The 14726-nt window shown below is 37.9% G+C and overlaps 1 protein-coding gene across 3 annotated transcripts in view; it reads right to left on the reverse strand.

Moving 5' to 3' along the window:
- The window catches only part of CAMKMT (calmodulin-lysine N-methyltransferase), a 391233-nt gene that overhangs the window by 49229 nt on the left and 327278 nt on the right, over window positions 1-14726 (reverse strand). For 2 of the 3 annotated variants that reach the window (XM_028104051.2, XM_028104050.2), the window contains exons 4-7: window positions 12270-12330; window positions 10207-10261; window positions 9090-9153; window positions 1809-1875 (exon numbers count right to left, since the gene is read on the reverse strand). In XM_028104051.2, coding sequence (XP_027959852.1) covers window positions 1809-1875; window positions 9090-9153; window positions 10207-10261; window positions 12270-12330 — 247 coding nt within the window. The remainder of the gene's footprint in view (window positions 1-1808; window positions 1876-9089; window positions 9154-10206; window positions 10262-12269; window positions 12331-14726) is intronic. The other variant, XM_028104052.2, reaches the window with a different exon arrangement.

A 14726-nucleotide genomic window follows, 5' to 3' on the forward strand; every position in this document is an offset into this window, starting at 1 on the left:
CCGGTTTTCTGGCAAAGTGCTTTAGTAGACTTTGGACAAAATGCTTACAGTGGTTAAAAGAGAAAAAACTGACCACAATTAATATGAGATAAAGAAAAAAAAAACCAAATCCCTCATCTTGGAGGTTCCTGAATGACTACTGACATGTAGACTATATGTCCACGTACATACCAGAACAATATAGTTAGAGCATATCTGAGAACACAGAGACAAAGGCTATTTTCGATACATCCTGTGTTGAATAATGACATTTTGCTTCTTTATGTAACTCAATTATTTTATGAAGAGATGACAGAAAATACTGTTGCACTCCCTAAGTTAAAACACTTGACATTTTTTATTCCTCAAAATGGAACATTTTCAAAATCTAGGTATGTTTATTAATTAGTGATTATTAACACCCAGTAAACAACATTATGTCTTGTAAAAACACAATCTCTCTTCACAGCATGATGCTGAATCTATTATTCCCTGATTCTATATGCTGAAATACACTCAAATGGTCACAAATGACCGGAAGCATTAAATAAATGAAAATGAGGACAACATAGAAAATGTGCTTTTGATTGATAACTAAAAGACCAGGTTGAAAATCACGTCCCAAAATGAAGTCCTCCCCAGAAGGGTATGGCAGTCCTAACTGTGGTGTAAAGGCCTCCCTAAGAATGAAGAAAGAAGACACAGGTAGAGGATGGTTTTTCTCCTGACCTGCCCGAGGCTTTCTGGGAAATGGAACTGGTTTGTTATGAGAAACACAAGGCATCCCGCCCCCTGTGCCACCAGCTTACACTGACATTCTACTGCAGGATTTTAAAACACATATATGGCCACTTCCCTACCTACACTAGCTGACATCAGAGAAAAATAATTACTGCTAAGTTGACCACTGGAGGTTTTTTAAGTGTTGTTGCTGTTCATTCATCTTTTTTTTTTTTTATCCCCAAACTGAGTAGTTGGGGTGGGAAATCATCTTCAACACAGAAAAAACTCAAAATATCAAAGGATGACAGATTAGCAGTAATAAATAAATAAAATTTATTTATTAATAAATTAGATTGTTCTTCTAATGTCTGGGGTTCAACATATAAATGAAAAATGCACAAACACAGATATTTCATGTGGGGAAAGTAAGAAATGATTCCTCGCTCTTCTCGGTCCTATCATCAGGGCAAAAGAAAATGTAGCATCACCAGAAACACCATTGTTTTGGTTGAGGGTAAGCATTTCTCCAACTATGAATAAAAATGAACAGAATCTAAAAGGGAATGGATACTAGACTATTTTAAAACCACGACGAGAGCAGGGTTTCTCAATGTTGGCACTACTGACATTTTGGGCCAGACAGGTCTTTGTCGTGGGCACTGTCTTGTGCGCTGCAGGAGGGTGAACAGCCTCCCTGGCCTCTGTCGACTACATGCCGCTAGCAATCCTCTCCCACTGAGTCAGGACAATGAAAGAGAACCTGGGGGGGGGGGGGCAAGACGGCCCCCAGGTTGAGAACCAGAGGAATAGAGTCTTCATAAGGAGGTCCCAGGAAGGCTTATTTCAGCCTCAGACTGTATACTCTCAATCCTGAAATCATTCCCAACCCAGGGTTCAATATACTTCAGTTTTCCTCATTGACCAAAGATAATGAAAAAGCCTGCCTGCCTCCTTACGGATTCTTCTGAACATTAAATAAGATATTTTTAAAGTACTAAGAACAGTGCCTGACCCACAGTAAGTGCTCAGTAAATGTTAGCTATTATTATCTTTAATTATCATCCATAGAGAAAACCAGAATGTTTTAATGCAGGAAGGTATCTTACCAGCTTGATATTTTCCGAGTTTTAAATGCACCAGCCTTCTGATTCCTTGTGATGATGTCTCTCACATCTACAGGACACAGTTAAGAAAGCTTCTGCAGTGACTGTCAACTGAGTCCAAAAAAAAAAGGTCCACAAACACAGTGATCTTCTTACTGTTACACGGGATCAGCACAGTGAAAAGAGAAGAGTTGTAGGGTGTGAGGCAGGAGAAGAAGGGTCTAGACCTGGCTTTACCACCAAATGTTGAATTACTTGCCACAGACAAGCTCTTTTAATTCCCTGGGCTGCAGTTTTGTCACCTGCATGCATGCTGGCAAGGCCCAGGGTTATGGGCGCTGGTGAATGTAGATGACTACCGCATAGGTACCATGCCCTACTTGCTTAGAAGGGCTACAAGCCCAAAGGCAAGCCTCCAGTCAGTGGGAAAGGACCTGTACCAAGAAAAGCCATACTTCTGGAGGAGATGTTTTGAAGAGCTGGTCCATTACATCACACAACGCCATCTTGATGCAGGTCCGTGGGAAAAATCATATCAAGTTCCAACACTGGGCAAAGCTAGGCTTGAGATCAACCCCTTTTGCTTCAACTTCTGGACACTAAATCTTACAACTGTTTTTGTTTCTCTTCTTGCTCTGGTCGCTTTGCAACCCAGAGCCAAATGGATGACCTAACTCTATCAACCACCAGAGCTCTCCTGGCATATACTTTCTGTACTGACCTCTCATCCTGGCTTCATCGTATTGTCCTGGCTTTCTGATTCAGATTGGCCTCACTTTCTCATTTATTTTATATGGCATATCCTATGTGTCACTGTAAAAAGCCGCAAAGTTCCTCTTCCAGAATAAAGCAGTTTTAAATAAACAAGAAATAAAATAATTCCAGTGAAGGCTGCAAGCTGAAATAAATTGGGCCCATGGGGAGGACACCAAGCAGATGAGCGATGTTCCCCTATTGCTCAGAAAAACAGATTTCCTGAATGGTCGGAACAAGCATTGGCCAAGATCTCCCTGCAAGAACAGAGCCACAGGACTTTTTAACCCAAATCTCTGCTTGAAACATCAGGCACACCCATTTCTTCTCTGAGTGAATAAGCAGGTACTGTGATAGCTTTCTCCCCCCCCAGGAGTGGGTAGGAAAAATCAATTAGGTCTCCTAATGAAGGGCTTTGTGGAGGTTTACAAAAGTGCTATAATGCAGACTTTTTTTTTTTTTCCTGTGTGAACTTTCCTGTATGCAAATTAAATACCGTTAAATTACATTCATTAAAAAAATAAAAGAGACTAATTTGCCTACTTGTTTTGATTAACTAAAATGACACATCGGCCTACAGTTCTGTCTATTTCAGGAAGAAAGTATTTCAGGAAAGTCTTCTAAATGAAATGTCTTGTAGAAAAGGACAGCTGACATCTTTATTCTGAGAAGAACAAAATTAGTGAAGAGTCAATTGACAACTGCTTTTTGGTTGAGCTCCCCCTGTCCGGCCACACCCTACTCCACGTTTCTATGACATCCAACCGCACGCGGCAATATGCCCGGTACACCTGTAGCGTCGTGTGAGTACATGACTAATCTATCAAGCAAAACATATTATTTTGTTAGTGGAGGTAATACTTTTTATAAAATAGTCACAGGGAAGTTAAATTATATAACTCTGAAAACCTATTACTAATTTTTAGTAAACATCTTAACGCTATATGCTTTTATACAATTTATAAACCCATGACTCCAGGTGGTCAGGTTGAAGCAAGTGTACATATTTATATTCTAGAGGTGCTTTTTTTTTTTTAATGAAAAAATTCACAGCAGTATTTAGGCTGCTTTATTTTTAGAGCTGGGAAGGAAATATATTTTATGGTTTAGGAGGTGTTTTATATTAAAACAAGCACAAAGAGAAAAAAGAAATGGCAAGAGCATATTAAAATAGCTTAAGAGATATATTCTGATATTCTGCTCCCCCATCCTTCACTTTAGGTCTGGCTGGCACTGTGTCTAATAATACATTTTGTCATTTTTCTGTGTTAGAGTGATAAAGGACATCCAATCAAATCAATACACCCAGGATAGTGTTCAACAGGGTGGACCAAATCCTGTTCCCTGTCCTGTACCCATCTTCTAGAAGTCTTCAGTGGGAGGTGCTGGGTGCAAAGAAAGCTTTAATGTGATTTCTGATTAACTGGATTCTGAACAATCACCTCCAGTCTCCTTGTCTGGGATACAGGATCAATGCTTGTGGCTAGAAGAAACCACGTTTCTACATCTAGGTTTTCTTCCACCAAAAAAGCATAGTTCAGGAGTGGGGCTCCCTTTTAATTTTAGTTCAGTTGAGTTTTATTCTTAAAATATATATTTTTTGTACAATAACAAGTTACTTAAACAAGTAACTTTAACTTTATGTATCTAAATATAATTAATTACATATAAAATACTATTTAAAATATTAGCCTCCTCCAGCAATTAGTGATTGTTATATTTATCAGTAGTCGCATCTACATTTCGGGACTCGGCATCATTCTTTAAGCAAGAAAGTTATTTTTAAAATAATAACATTGTGATCCACAAAGCATTACTTTTTCAGTGTATGTTACCTTTATTTTCACTAGACCATCCAAGGTGAGCGTAGGAAACCATGAAATTATAATATAAATCCTGTTCATTTTGATCTCTAAAGGATTTTAAAAATGCTGGATGTGGCAATATTTGCCAATTTAAAGGCTGCAAAATATTCTTAAAGGTGCTTGTTATCAAAGGAATTGAGAGGATGAACTCTGTTAGCAATGTCAACTGTTATGTTTTTGGATGAGAGGCCTTTTCTTCCTGAGGGTCCTGAGGAAACTAAGACGACACTCACCAAACCAGTCTAGGTTTTGGTGAAACAGAATGGTTTAATGGGGGGAAATAAAAAAGCTTTGAAGTCAAATGAACCTGGCTGGCTTCTAAGCTGATTCTGCTACTTAGTAGCTGTGTGAAGTTGGGTAAATTAGCCTCTCTGAGCTCCATCTCAAAAACAGGAATAATGATCCCTATTTTGTAGGCTTAATGGAGTACCACATAGGATGAGCCTGACCATATAGGTGCCTAATTCATGCCAATTCATTATCTTTTTCAATAATTTGGGCAAAAGCTTCAGAGGGATGAAGAGGCTGGTGAGTAACTAAAATGAGGTTTGGCAGTCAAGCTTTATTTTTTCTCCCTGCTGCTCAGAACTAATTATGTGGACATTTATATTGTAGAATTTAAATAACTGGAAGGAATCAAAGAACTTTTGCCCTGTGGATTTTCAGTGTCTTTCACATGTATAAATGTGCTCTGGCCAAGGCTAGTCTGTGTCCCACAAGAACAGGGACTTGGTTTGTCTTGTCCACTGCTGTGTCTTTAGCGCCTGAAATGGCATGCAATTAACGGTGGTTGGATTAATTTTAATTAATTAGTTAGATTAATTTATTACTTAATTTAAATTGAATTTTCAAATCTATTTATTGGGCTCCTACCCAGTGTGAGGCACATGGAGTCCATTAATGACTCCATCAGCAAATAGAAGTGCAGCTGGTACAGATACTGGAGGAACACAGGATGATGGCCAAGCTTTGCCAAGGTCTCCACCATCCACAGCACAGGCTGTACAATCTGGAGGGAGCTTAATGTATTAGTTACTCAAGTCAGAGATGCTGTTAATAAATAAGGTAATGGTAAGCCAGGGCTATCTCCTTAAAAATGCACAGGAGATTCACCAAGTTGGGATGAATCCTAAGCTCGAGATCATGATCCAGACTGTGCATGCCGTGGGAATAAGATGCTTGGATCGGGAGCACGAGAAATGGGTCACCAAGCACTGCCACAGTCTGCAGATAACATGCTTGATGCTTCCTAGGGATGGGTCAAGGCAGGGTGCTTTGTGAGTGTACCAGAGAGGGCTGCTCACCTCTAGGTGTTGTACTTTTATTCATCATGATTTGGAAGAGGCTCAGCATCAATAATAACTCAGTACACTGTTTCTCCCCTCTGTTCTTATGTCATTGTCATCAGCAGCTATGAACTTTAGTGAGTTATTATTATCTGTAGGCACTTGGAGATTTCTTCCTTTATTACACCAAAAGGGCTGTGCCAAAGAAAAGGGAACATGTTTCAAACTACCTTAGGTGAAGTTGAGAACTGGATGAACCAAATGATGCCATTTCTAATTTATCCTTTGTTCTCTTTGGGTACAGATAAAATGGCATCTGTAAAGAGGGGCAGCTCTTGGGTAAGGGGGGCCCCTGGGTTAGATCCAGCAATGCAGTTTAAGGACCAAGGAGAACCTCAGGGACATGTACCCACGAGCCTGAGAAAATATTTAGGACTTACATCATTCACTTACACCTCAAGTCTTAATCTCTTTTCAGATATCTCGGTTTAATAGATCTCAAATCAACATCTAGCTTTCCAGGGTCAAGGGAGAGAGCTCTGGAAGACATAGCCAATCCATCTGATACATCTTAGGGAAGATTATAAATAATCTCATAACTGGTTGATAGGCTTTTATGATATAAACATTCAGAACTCATCCATTCATTACCTTACATATTTAAAAAATAGAAATAATTGAAGATAAAAAGGAAGCATCAAAAAATACTATTTTTTTTAAAAAAGGTAAAAATCAGAACCTTAGAAGCTTAAGCGACTAGGAAGTTAAGATTCAGTTGGATTCATTAAATTTGGATGTGAAGAAAAACAAAAATAATTTTTAAAATAATGAAAATAATATACAGGCCAATACTCAGATGTGATGTGGGATTGCCAGGTCGATTTTCAATCACATTTCACTGATGTATTCATTTGTTTCTTAATGTGCTCATCTTGCCCATTAAGAATAATTAGCAGCTTTGCTTAGAGATTTTCTGGTTTCTGGCAATGTTTCTCCTTTTTTTTTTGTTGACATCTACTTTTACTTTTTAGAAAGTAATTTTTGGATAATATCCTACAACTGCTATATAATTTAGGCTTCCTAAAATTTTAAAGGAAAGATGTAAACAGTAATTTTTAAATGAATTTGTTTCAATCTATATGCATCAACAGTATGTGAGTCAGTGAATTAGTTATTCCTACAGAAAGTGGGCACACAAATAGAAAAAAAAATTTCATTCATATTAACCTCACTCAGCACAACAGCTTTACAACGAATGCCAATTATAAGCTCTGTTAGCAAATCAAGAATAACATAGTATTAAAAGCAGGAAAAACACATTGCCAATTTTTAAGGCCTTAGGCATGCTTTTTTTTTCTCTTAATTAAAAAAAATTAGATCTAGTTACAAAAGAAAAAAGCCCACAAACACGGAACAACTACATGATAAAAACTGAACTCCATCAGGAAAGTCCTAAGAGATGAAATAAAACACACTGCCGGTTTTGGTCTGCATCCTGAAAGGACCTACTTTATCTACATTGTAAAGTTCTTCCCCTCCTGCCCTTTGGCACCCCGCTATATTAAACCCATTGTAAAACCCAGCACAATAAAGCACTCTCAGGGCTGAGCTTCTGAGGACCAAATGTTAAAAATCCATTTTCTTGGGAGGGGGCTGTACCAATCATTTCTTTGAAAGGCCAGCAGAGTGAATACAGAATCTGAGATTTCCTCTCTGATTTCAAGAGCTGGCATGGCATCTTTGCTGTTTAAAGCAAAGGTGTGCTAATTAATGACATTAGCATTGCTTCCCTTCTCTGGAAGCGCTGTACTTTAGCTCAATAATAATTTTAGTACAATTAAATTTACATACTGACTACCGATGTTCCTATAGTTTGATAAAAGTTGTAATTTGTTTCTGCCGCTATTAAATGGGGCACCTGCTGATTTGAGAAAAACCTCAGGTTGCGGGCCCAATCTGAAAGTTTCTGTGGCTAAAATGACCCTCTCCTGTCCAATACTCGTTCCTTCCTTCCCTTGCCCCCCCTCAAAAAAAACCATCCACTGGGGCTGAGCCAGCATACCTGCCTTCCTCTCACTCTCTATGCTCCCTGACATGCGGAGGAGGAACACAGTGAAATGATACAGTGCAAGGCATAACTCAGAATAAAGCAGAGTGAATGAAACAACATCGGCTCATCCTCGGGAATATTTTGAGAAACTTGCAACAGTCTGAAGATCATGATTAAAATCCTGCATCTTAAAAAAGGAAGCACCTTTTGTGATCTCTTTCCCTTGTGTGAAAGGCCAGGATTGTGATTGGCTGTTTTTCCTTCCTGAATTTTTTTTTTTTTAAAGTCTGTCAGGCAATTAGTTGGGTGGGGCTCTGTAGAGCACACAAGCGCTGCTGAACAATATTAGCTACTGTGCTTCTTGTACCTCCTTTCTCCTATTTGAGCAGCCTGATAGAGCTGCTGCAAATTTTATTTTTAAAAGATCATACAGCAAGGGTAGAAAAAAAAAATCGAAAATGGGCTTTCTGTAAGAAGCTGCAAAAATCGAAACTGCTTTGGCATTTTAGGGGGCTAAGATGCAAATAAGTGGACTGCCTACTTCATAATGTAAATGTAAGGCATACCAAAAATCCAAAGCAAATATATCTTCCACTTCTCTTCTCAATTTCTAATGGTTGTTAACTGCGCCTGAACAAATCAGCTCGATTGCTAAAGTAGCCACAAATTATGCTTGCTTTCTTAGTTAAAGTACAGTTCAATTTTCATGAACTCTGTGTACATATTAGTAAAGCATAATCTAATATAATGGGCTTGGAACTGTAATAGCATAGCAGGAAAAAAAAAGAGAGTGCTTTTATAATCCTAAATAAAAGGAAATAATGAAAAACTGATAGCTGTTTCCAATGGGGAGCTATAGGTAACCTCTCGGCAATTAGAGAAGGTCCCATCCTACCTAGCACATACCCAGAAGATCAAACCCAAGGAAGGTCATAATGAACATGAAGCTGGAAGTTAGTTTTTATAAGCAATAGTGGATATAATAAATATTCAATCATTTAGTTTATACCAGGAAATTTCAGTGACAATAAAAGGACAAGAATGCCTGAAAATTATTCTGAAACAAATGTTCTTATTGCCTCGAGTGGTCCACAAATCATGGGCTCCTTTCACAAGAAGTGACTGTAAAAAAAAAAAATCTATCGAAATAAAAGAAAAACAGTCATCGCCAATGAATTCCATATATTTCTACTTTTTCTTAATTACTTATCATGTGTGTGGGGGGGATTCTTTTTTAATACCCCATGCTGTCTTTCTTTATATCAATTGTTACTTAGCCGGGAAAAAGGAATGAGCACAACAAACCCGTTTTCTATCTGAATAAGGATACTTCTGATGGCCTTTTCATTCCCATCAGTTAACAGAACTTCTTTGACATCTGCAGAAATAGCAACCTGAAAAAAAAAAAGGAGCACAGCAAACAATGAGCAAATATGCTTGTCTGTGTGGAAGTGAAGACAGGAGTGACAAGCCTTCAGTATCATGCTTCCTCACCTATTTCTCTGTAACAATCTTCAATCTTTTTTCATTTTATGTCTGCATTATTTTAATCATTCAATCAAATCAGTCAATACTTTTATCATTCCATTTGCGGGAGCCTCTATCTTGCTATCATTCTGTTCGGTAATTGCATTGTGACAGCGGATGATGGTATTCTGAGAGGCTTTCATTTGTGGGCTTCTGTTTATCTAGTAGAGCCATCATACAAGGCTGTCACTCTGCCTTTCAGCTTGCTTCTGTCTGACTGCCTGATGCCCTTCATATAACTTTGCATTGCAGGCAGATGGCTTTGTGAGGGTAATTTTTTTGTGAGCTTTGACATGCTCGCACATTGGGCTGTAACCTCGACACATTGTGTAAGAGCGACAGGTTTGTCAAATGCCAATCAGTGTAACAATATGCTTTTATTTGCAGAGACATAAAAACTTGTCTAATGCACTGTGCTGCTACATAATATCTCCTGAATACATGACTCAGAACCCAGAGAATGGGGAACGACGTTCCTGAATGGCCAATCTAATTCAAAAGAATCTAATTACTGAGCGCTCTGGATCATGTTTGTTGGTGTAATAATGCAGGCAAAACATTAGCAGCTATATCATGGTGCTCCAACTGTGATTCGCCGGGCTATTCCTGTATCTTAGCAAATGGGACTATAATCTGAAAAAAAAAAAATGCTTTCGCTATGGCAAAGAAAGACCGCGCGAGGCCTGGAATGTCACAACAAGCGATATTGACTACACGGAGGTAAAATGTTTCTGCTCATCGAGGCAACCATAAAATCAATATGATCCGAAAGTAAGTCAATCTAGAAGGTCTCTCAAGACCCGGCAGCTTGACCGCAGCTGATGCTGTTGACGGTTCTCTGACCCAGCAGTTGGAGGCCCTGGAACATTTTTCCTTTTGTTCCTCCCTCTGAATGGGATTGGAATTGAGAAAAGACCTACCATGAGCCCAGCCAAGCATGTCATGCCACCCCCTAGCTCACACACAGCAAGGTCTCTGAAAGAGAGAAAAGAAATGGTAGAACCCATACAAATTAGATGAAAATGGTCAGAGAGATATATATGTTACAAGAACAAATTGCCATCTGCAGTAAGAACGGCGCTACCAGGAAGTTGTAGAGACAGGACTAGGCTACCTCATGTTGCTTTGCGTTTTAAAAATAATTATGAAATAGAAAAGTCACAAAGCAGGCAAATCAGTGGGGGTTCCCTCATTAGTGTTCACTGCAACATTACCACCGCTGAGCTGAAAAATCTGAGAAGGTTCCCTTTTTTTCCCTTGTCAATGGCGCTGTCTTTTAGAACTAAACTAGCTAGAGTAGCGAAAGATAATTGTTAGGAAAGGGTAACACTGTTAATCCACATTCATTCCTTCAAAAACAGTTAGACAAGTAAATGAAGAACATATATGAGTGTGTATATACCTATATTATAGTCACATACACACAACACACACACACACAAATAAAGGCAATCTTGAATTTTTTGAAAAAAAAAATTGAAACCAAACTGAAACATTTTGGAAAGCTGAACTGCCCCCATAAAGAACAATTACACAAAGAGCATTTAGCAATTAACACTTAAATCACAAATGACCCCAACACAACACAGTGAATAAACAATGCAGGGACATAATATGGTTAAGCCAGCAAACCCAGGCTAAAGTAATGACTGGGCTCTGACTTCACCACTCAAAAGTAAAGCGGCTCAGAGTTAAAGCTGACAGCCTAGTGTGGCACTCTGCACTCACCTTCCCCTTTGTGCCTAAATATCAGCCCTCAACGTGTGACATTCTTACCCTGGCCCACTGCTCGATGATTGGAGCTCCAGTCAAGCTTAAGCACAGCGAGAAGAGCAAATGCCAGGCTCCCAGAGCAGCTCTGCAGCCCAAATTCAATACTGCCTTGTGCTCATTTTATATGCTCAAACCCTTAAGAGTGTTTCTTCTTCCCAGGTTGGGAAGTTTATCACCTCAACAGGAGAAAAAAAAAAAAGAGAAGGAGAGAATTGAAAGGGAAGGAGGGGTGCAAAGAGAGGGAAGAGGCGGAGAAGCCAAGAAAGAACATTCATATTCTGAAATACACTTAATGAGTATTTAATTGTTCAAAGCAATTATAGACTGGTTGGTAAATATGGACCCACAGAGCTTCAAAAAATACCAATCTTGTAAGTACATATTGTTAAAACACACACCATGATCACTAATGACTTGTCTGGAATCATAATGGGCTATTTGGGAAGCATATGTCGGGTGACTTTTATGAAATGAGAATGAAAAATGAAAAACCTGTATTTTCTGGACCTACCAAACATCTTTAGAATTTTTAAATAAAAGGAGGGTTTTTTTTTTCTTTTTCCTAAATCCCATCCATGGGTTTGATCTATAATTGCACACTGACAGTTGAAAACCTTTATTTCCGTAGCATGAATCTGTAATAGTGATTTATATTTTACAAGTACATATTGTTAGGTCTACAAAATACCTTTAAAACCAGGGGTGGGATGGCATCTTTAAATAATAGCTGTGGGGTATTTATTCATCAAATATTCTGTAGTGATTTCCCTAGCAGAAGTTTAAAGAATATCTTTATTGTGGTTTGTTTTTTTTTTCTTTTTTTCTTTTTTTTTGACCTTCACAATCAGTAAGGATTGATTGGAGCTTCACTTTTGTTTCCCCAAAATCAAAGTGAAATAAAATGCCTTGAGTGGAAATCAAAAGCCTTTGACATATAGCAAAGAGCTTGCTGGGCAGTATTAGTACCCAAAGGCAATTCAGATTTCTTTTCAGAAGCAACATGTTTTCACCATGAACTTTTTTCCTTCTTTTCTTCCTTCCTTCCTTCCTGCCTCTCTCCCTCCCTTCCTTTTCTTTCTTTCTTTCTTGCTTTTCTTTCTTATATTTTTTTAAACAACTTAATTTGAAGAATGTAATCACAGCAATCTTTAATATGCAGATACAATACCCATAATGGCTAAAAAATATCTTTTTAAGTGCAGCTTTGTACCTGAATACATTCCTGTGCTTGAGGCAGTAGTAAGCCAAAACCTCTTCAGATGGCCAGATGCCTGGAAAACACAAGAGGATACACTTTTTGATTATAGGAGTCTGTTCTATAATCATTCTCTATAGTCATTCTCTTAAGAAATGGCTTTTAGAAATAATGTTCAGTACGAGCTGTTTCAACTTGAATCAAACTTAACATAATTATTACTTGTAATATGTCATATCAAATGAGTTTCTTTTGTTGTTGATGATAGCTCTTTTCCCAGAAAAACAGTAAAATATCCCAAATAAATTTTACTAAATTTCTGTTACAAGACAGCAAAAACATAACAACCAAAATTACAAATACTAAAAGTTCATTTTTAATGGTATTTCAGGTAGCTGATCTTGTACACATGAACCTTCTTTTCAGCCAATTCATAAGCATCAGTTGAAGACCTAATGTATATGCAGCCCATGTGAGGCAAAAATAAACGGAAAAACACTTGCAAGGAGCAAAGAAAACCACTGAGGTCATTATACCTTTCTCTTTGATTCCATCCTAATGTTTTCAAATACGCACAATTATTTTCTTTTTTCGATTAGAAATATCAAACTGGAGATTAAAATTAAGAAATTTAAATTTCACCAACTTTGGCACATCTTTAAATTTAACCATAATCCTCCCCAGTAAACTCCATGGATGGGCATTTTCTAAAATCATCACTTGTAAATCATTTCTTTTGAAGACTCAGTCTTCATGAATGAATAGGATTGCCTTAAAAAAAAAAAAAGACAAACATGTTTGGAAATGATAGTCTCTAGCGGTTATCACAAGGTGGTAGGTTGTAAGTGCTTTTGATTTTTTTCTTTACACTTTTTGTATTTTCCAAAGATTTTTACAATGAATATGTATCACTCCTATGATTGGAATAAACCACAGCTTTAGACAAAACTGGGTTTTCGCCAAGGCGTCAGACTCCAAGGTCAGGCAGGGCACTCGCATCCTGCTCTGCCTGAGGTTGAGAAGGCCCCACCGTCCTGGGAAAGAGCAATGAATGTTCACTGCCTTCGCACTAAACTCTCTTCTAATGGGTCTGGATGCAAAGTTGAAATACCTAATGAAACTTAATTTTTTTTCCTCCTAGACGCATCTCCAGCTTCAAAGAGCGAGAAATCCGAGCATTTCAGAGAAGAGGATGTCAAAGAAATGGTAAGTAAAATCCTAATGGAATCAGTGGGTAAATAGATGAACAGCAAAGATATTGACCCCGGAGAAGCATTTGCGGCAGGAAAGTCTGGACAAGTGTAAACTAGCTCAGCCTCCATGGTATTTCTGGTAGAAATGGCAGTTTGGGAGAGAACAAAGTAAACCAGCAAGAAGTATTTGGAGTCATATTTAGGAAGACAGTCAGAAAGGCAGTGGAGTGTAGCAATTAAGATCCCAGGAGCTTTGGAACCAGACCCTTTGGGCTCCAGTGCCAGCTTGTTGGGCTGCATTCCCTTGCTGAGTGACCTTGGATAGTTTACCTAACCTCTCTGTGCCTCAGGTTCCTCATCTGTAAAATAATGTAATTGTAGTATCAACTTCACAGAATGGTTGTGAGGATTAAATAAGTAAAATACATGAAATCTATTGAGAACAACAGTTCCTAACTCATAATGAGCTCAAAGAAAAATTAGTTGTTAATGTTATTCTCCTGCAAAAGGGGATAAAAGGGTAGAAGAGAGAATATGCAGACCCCGACAATTATCCCAAAGATGAGAACAGATGGAGAACCTTTTTGCCCTACTCCCACCCATGAACTTTACCACAACCCTGAAGTCCTAATACCTGGCATACCTCCATAGCAAAAGCACTCTGTAAAGAATAAGGTATATAATAAAAGTCTCTGAAGGAAGAGCCCAAGACAGTGTTCTATACCAAGTCTATATAATCACCAGAATAAGGAATTTCTTTATGCCTTTAGTAGATGGTTTTGAGGTTTAAAAAAATAATGATAGGGGAAGGGTATTTAACTAAAATTCAAGCTTTGATTAAGTACAAAAATGTGACTTCTAAAATGCATAGTCTTTTAAGAGAGTTTTATAATTTTCTCAAAAAATTACAGAGGTTGATTTTTAACTAAATTAAATACAAAAATATGTAGAACAAAATTAATAAAATCACCTTAAATTACACCACTAGTATATAACCCCTAGTAACATTTTAGACATCATTCCAAAAAAAAGCTCTCTAAGCACAAAGATATTTTATACAAATGGGATCTTATCATGCAGGTATTTGACAATCTGACTTTGTCCCACTCAATATGTGATGAATAACTTCCCATGACAATAAAAATACACTTGCATCATTATATATATATATATATATATATATATATATTTTTTTTTTTTTTTTAAGTAGGCTCCACACCCAGCATGGAGCCCAACACGGGGCCCAAAGTCATGACCATGAGATCAAGACCTGAGCTGA

The sequence above is a fragment of the Eumetopias jubatus genome, unplaced genomic scaffold (assembly GCF_037043125.1).
Source record: "Eumetopias jubatus isolate StellerSeaLion01/CBP00866 unplaced genomic scaffold, mEumJub1_p1.0 scaffold_9, whole genome shotgun sequence".
In the NCBI taxonomy this organism is placed as follows: domain Eukaryota; kingdom Metazoa; phylum Chordata; class Mammalia; order Carnivora; family Otariidae; genus Eumetopias; species Eumetopias jubatus.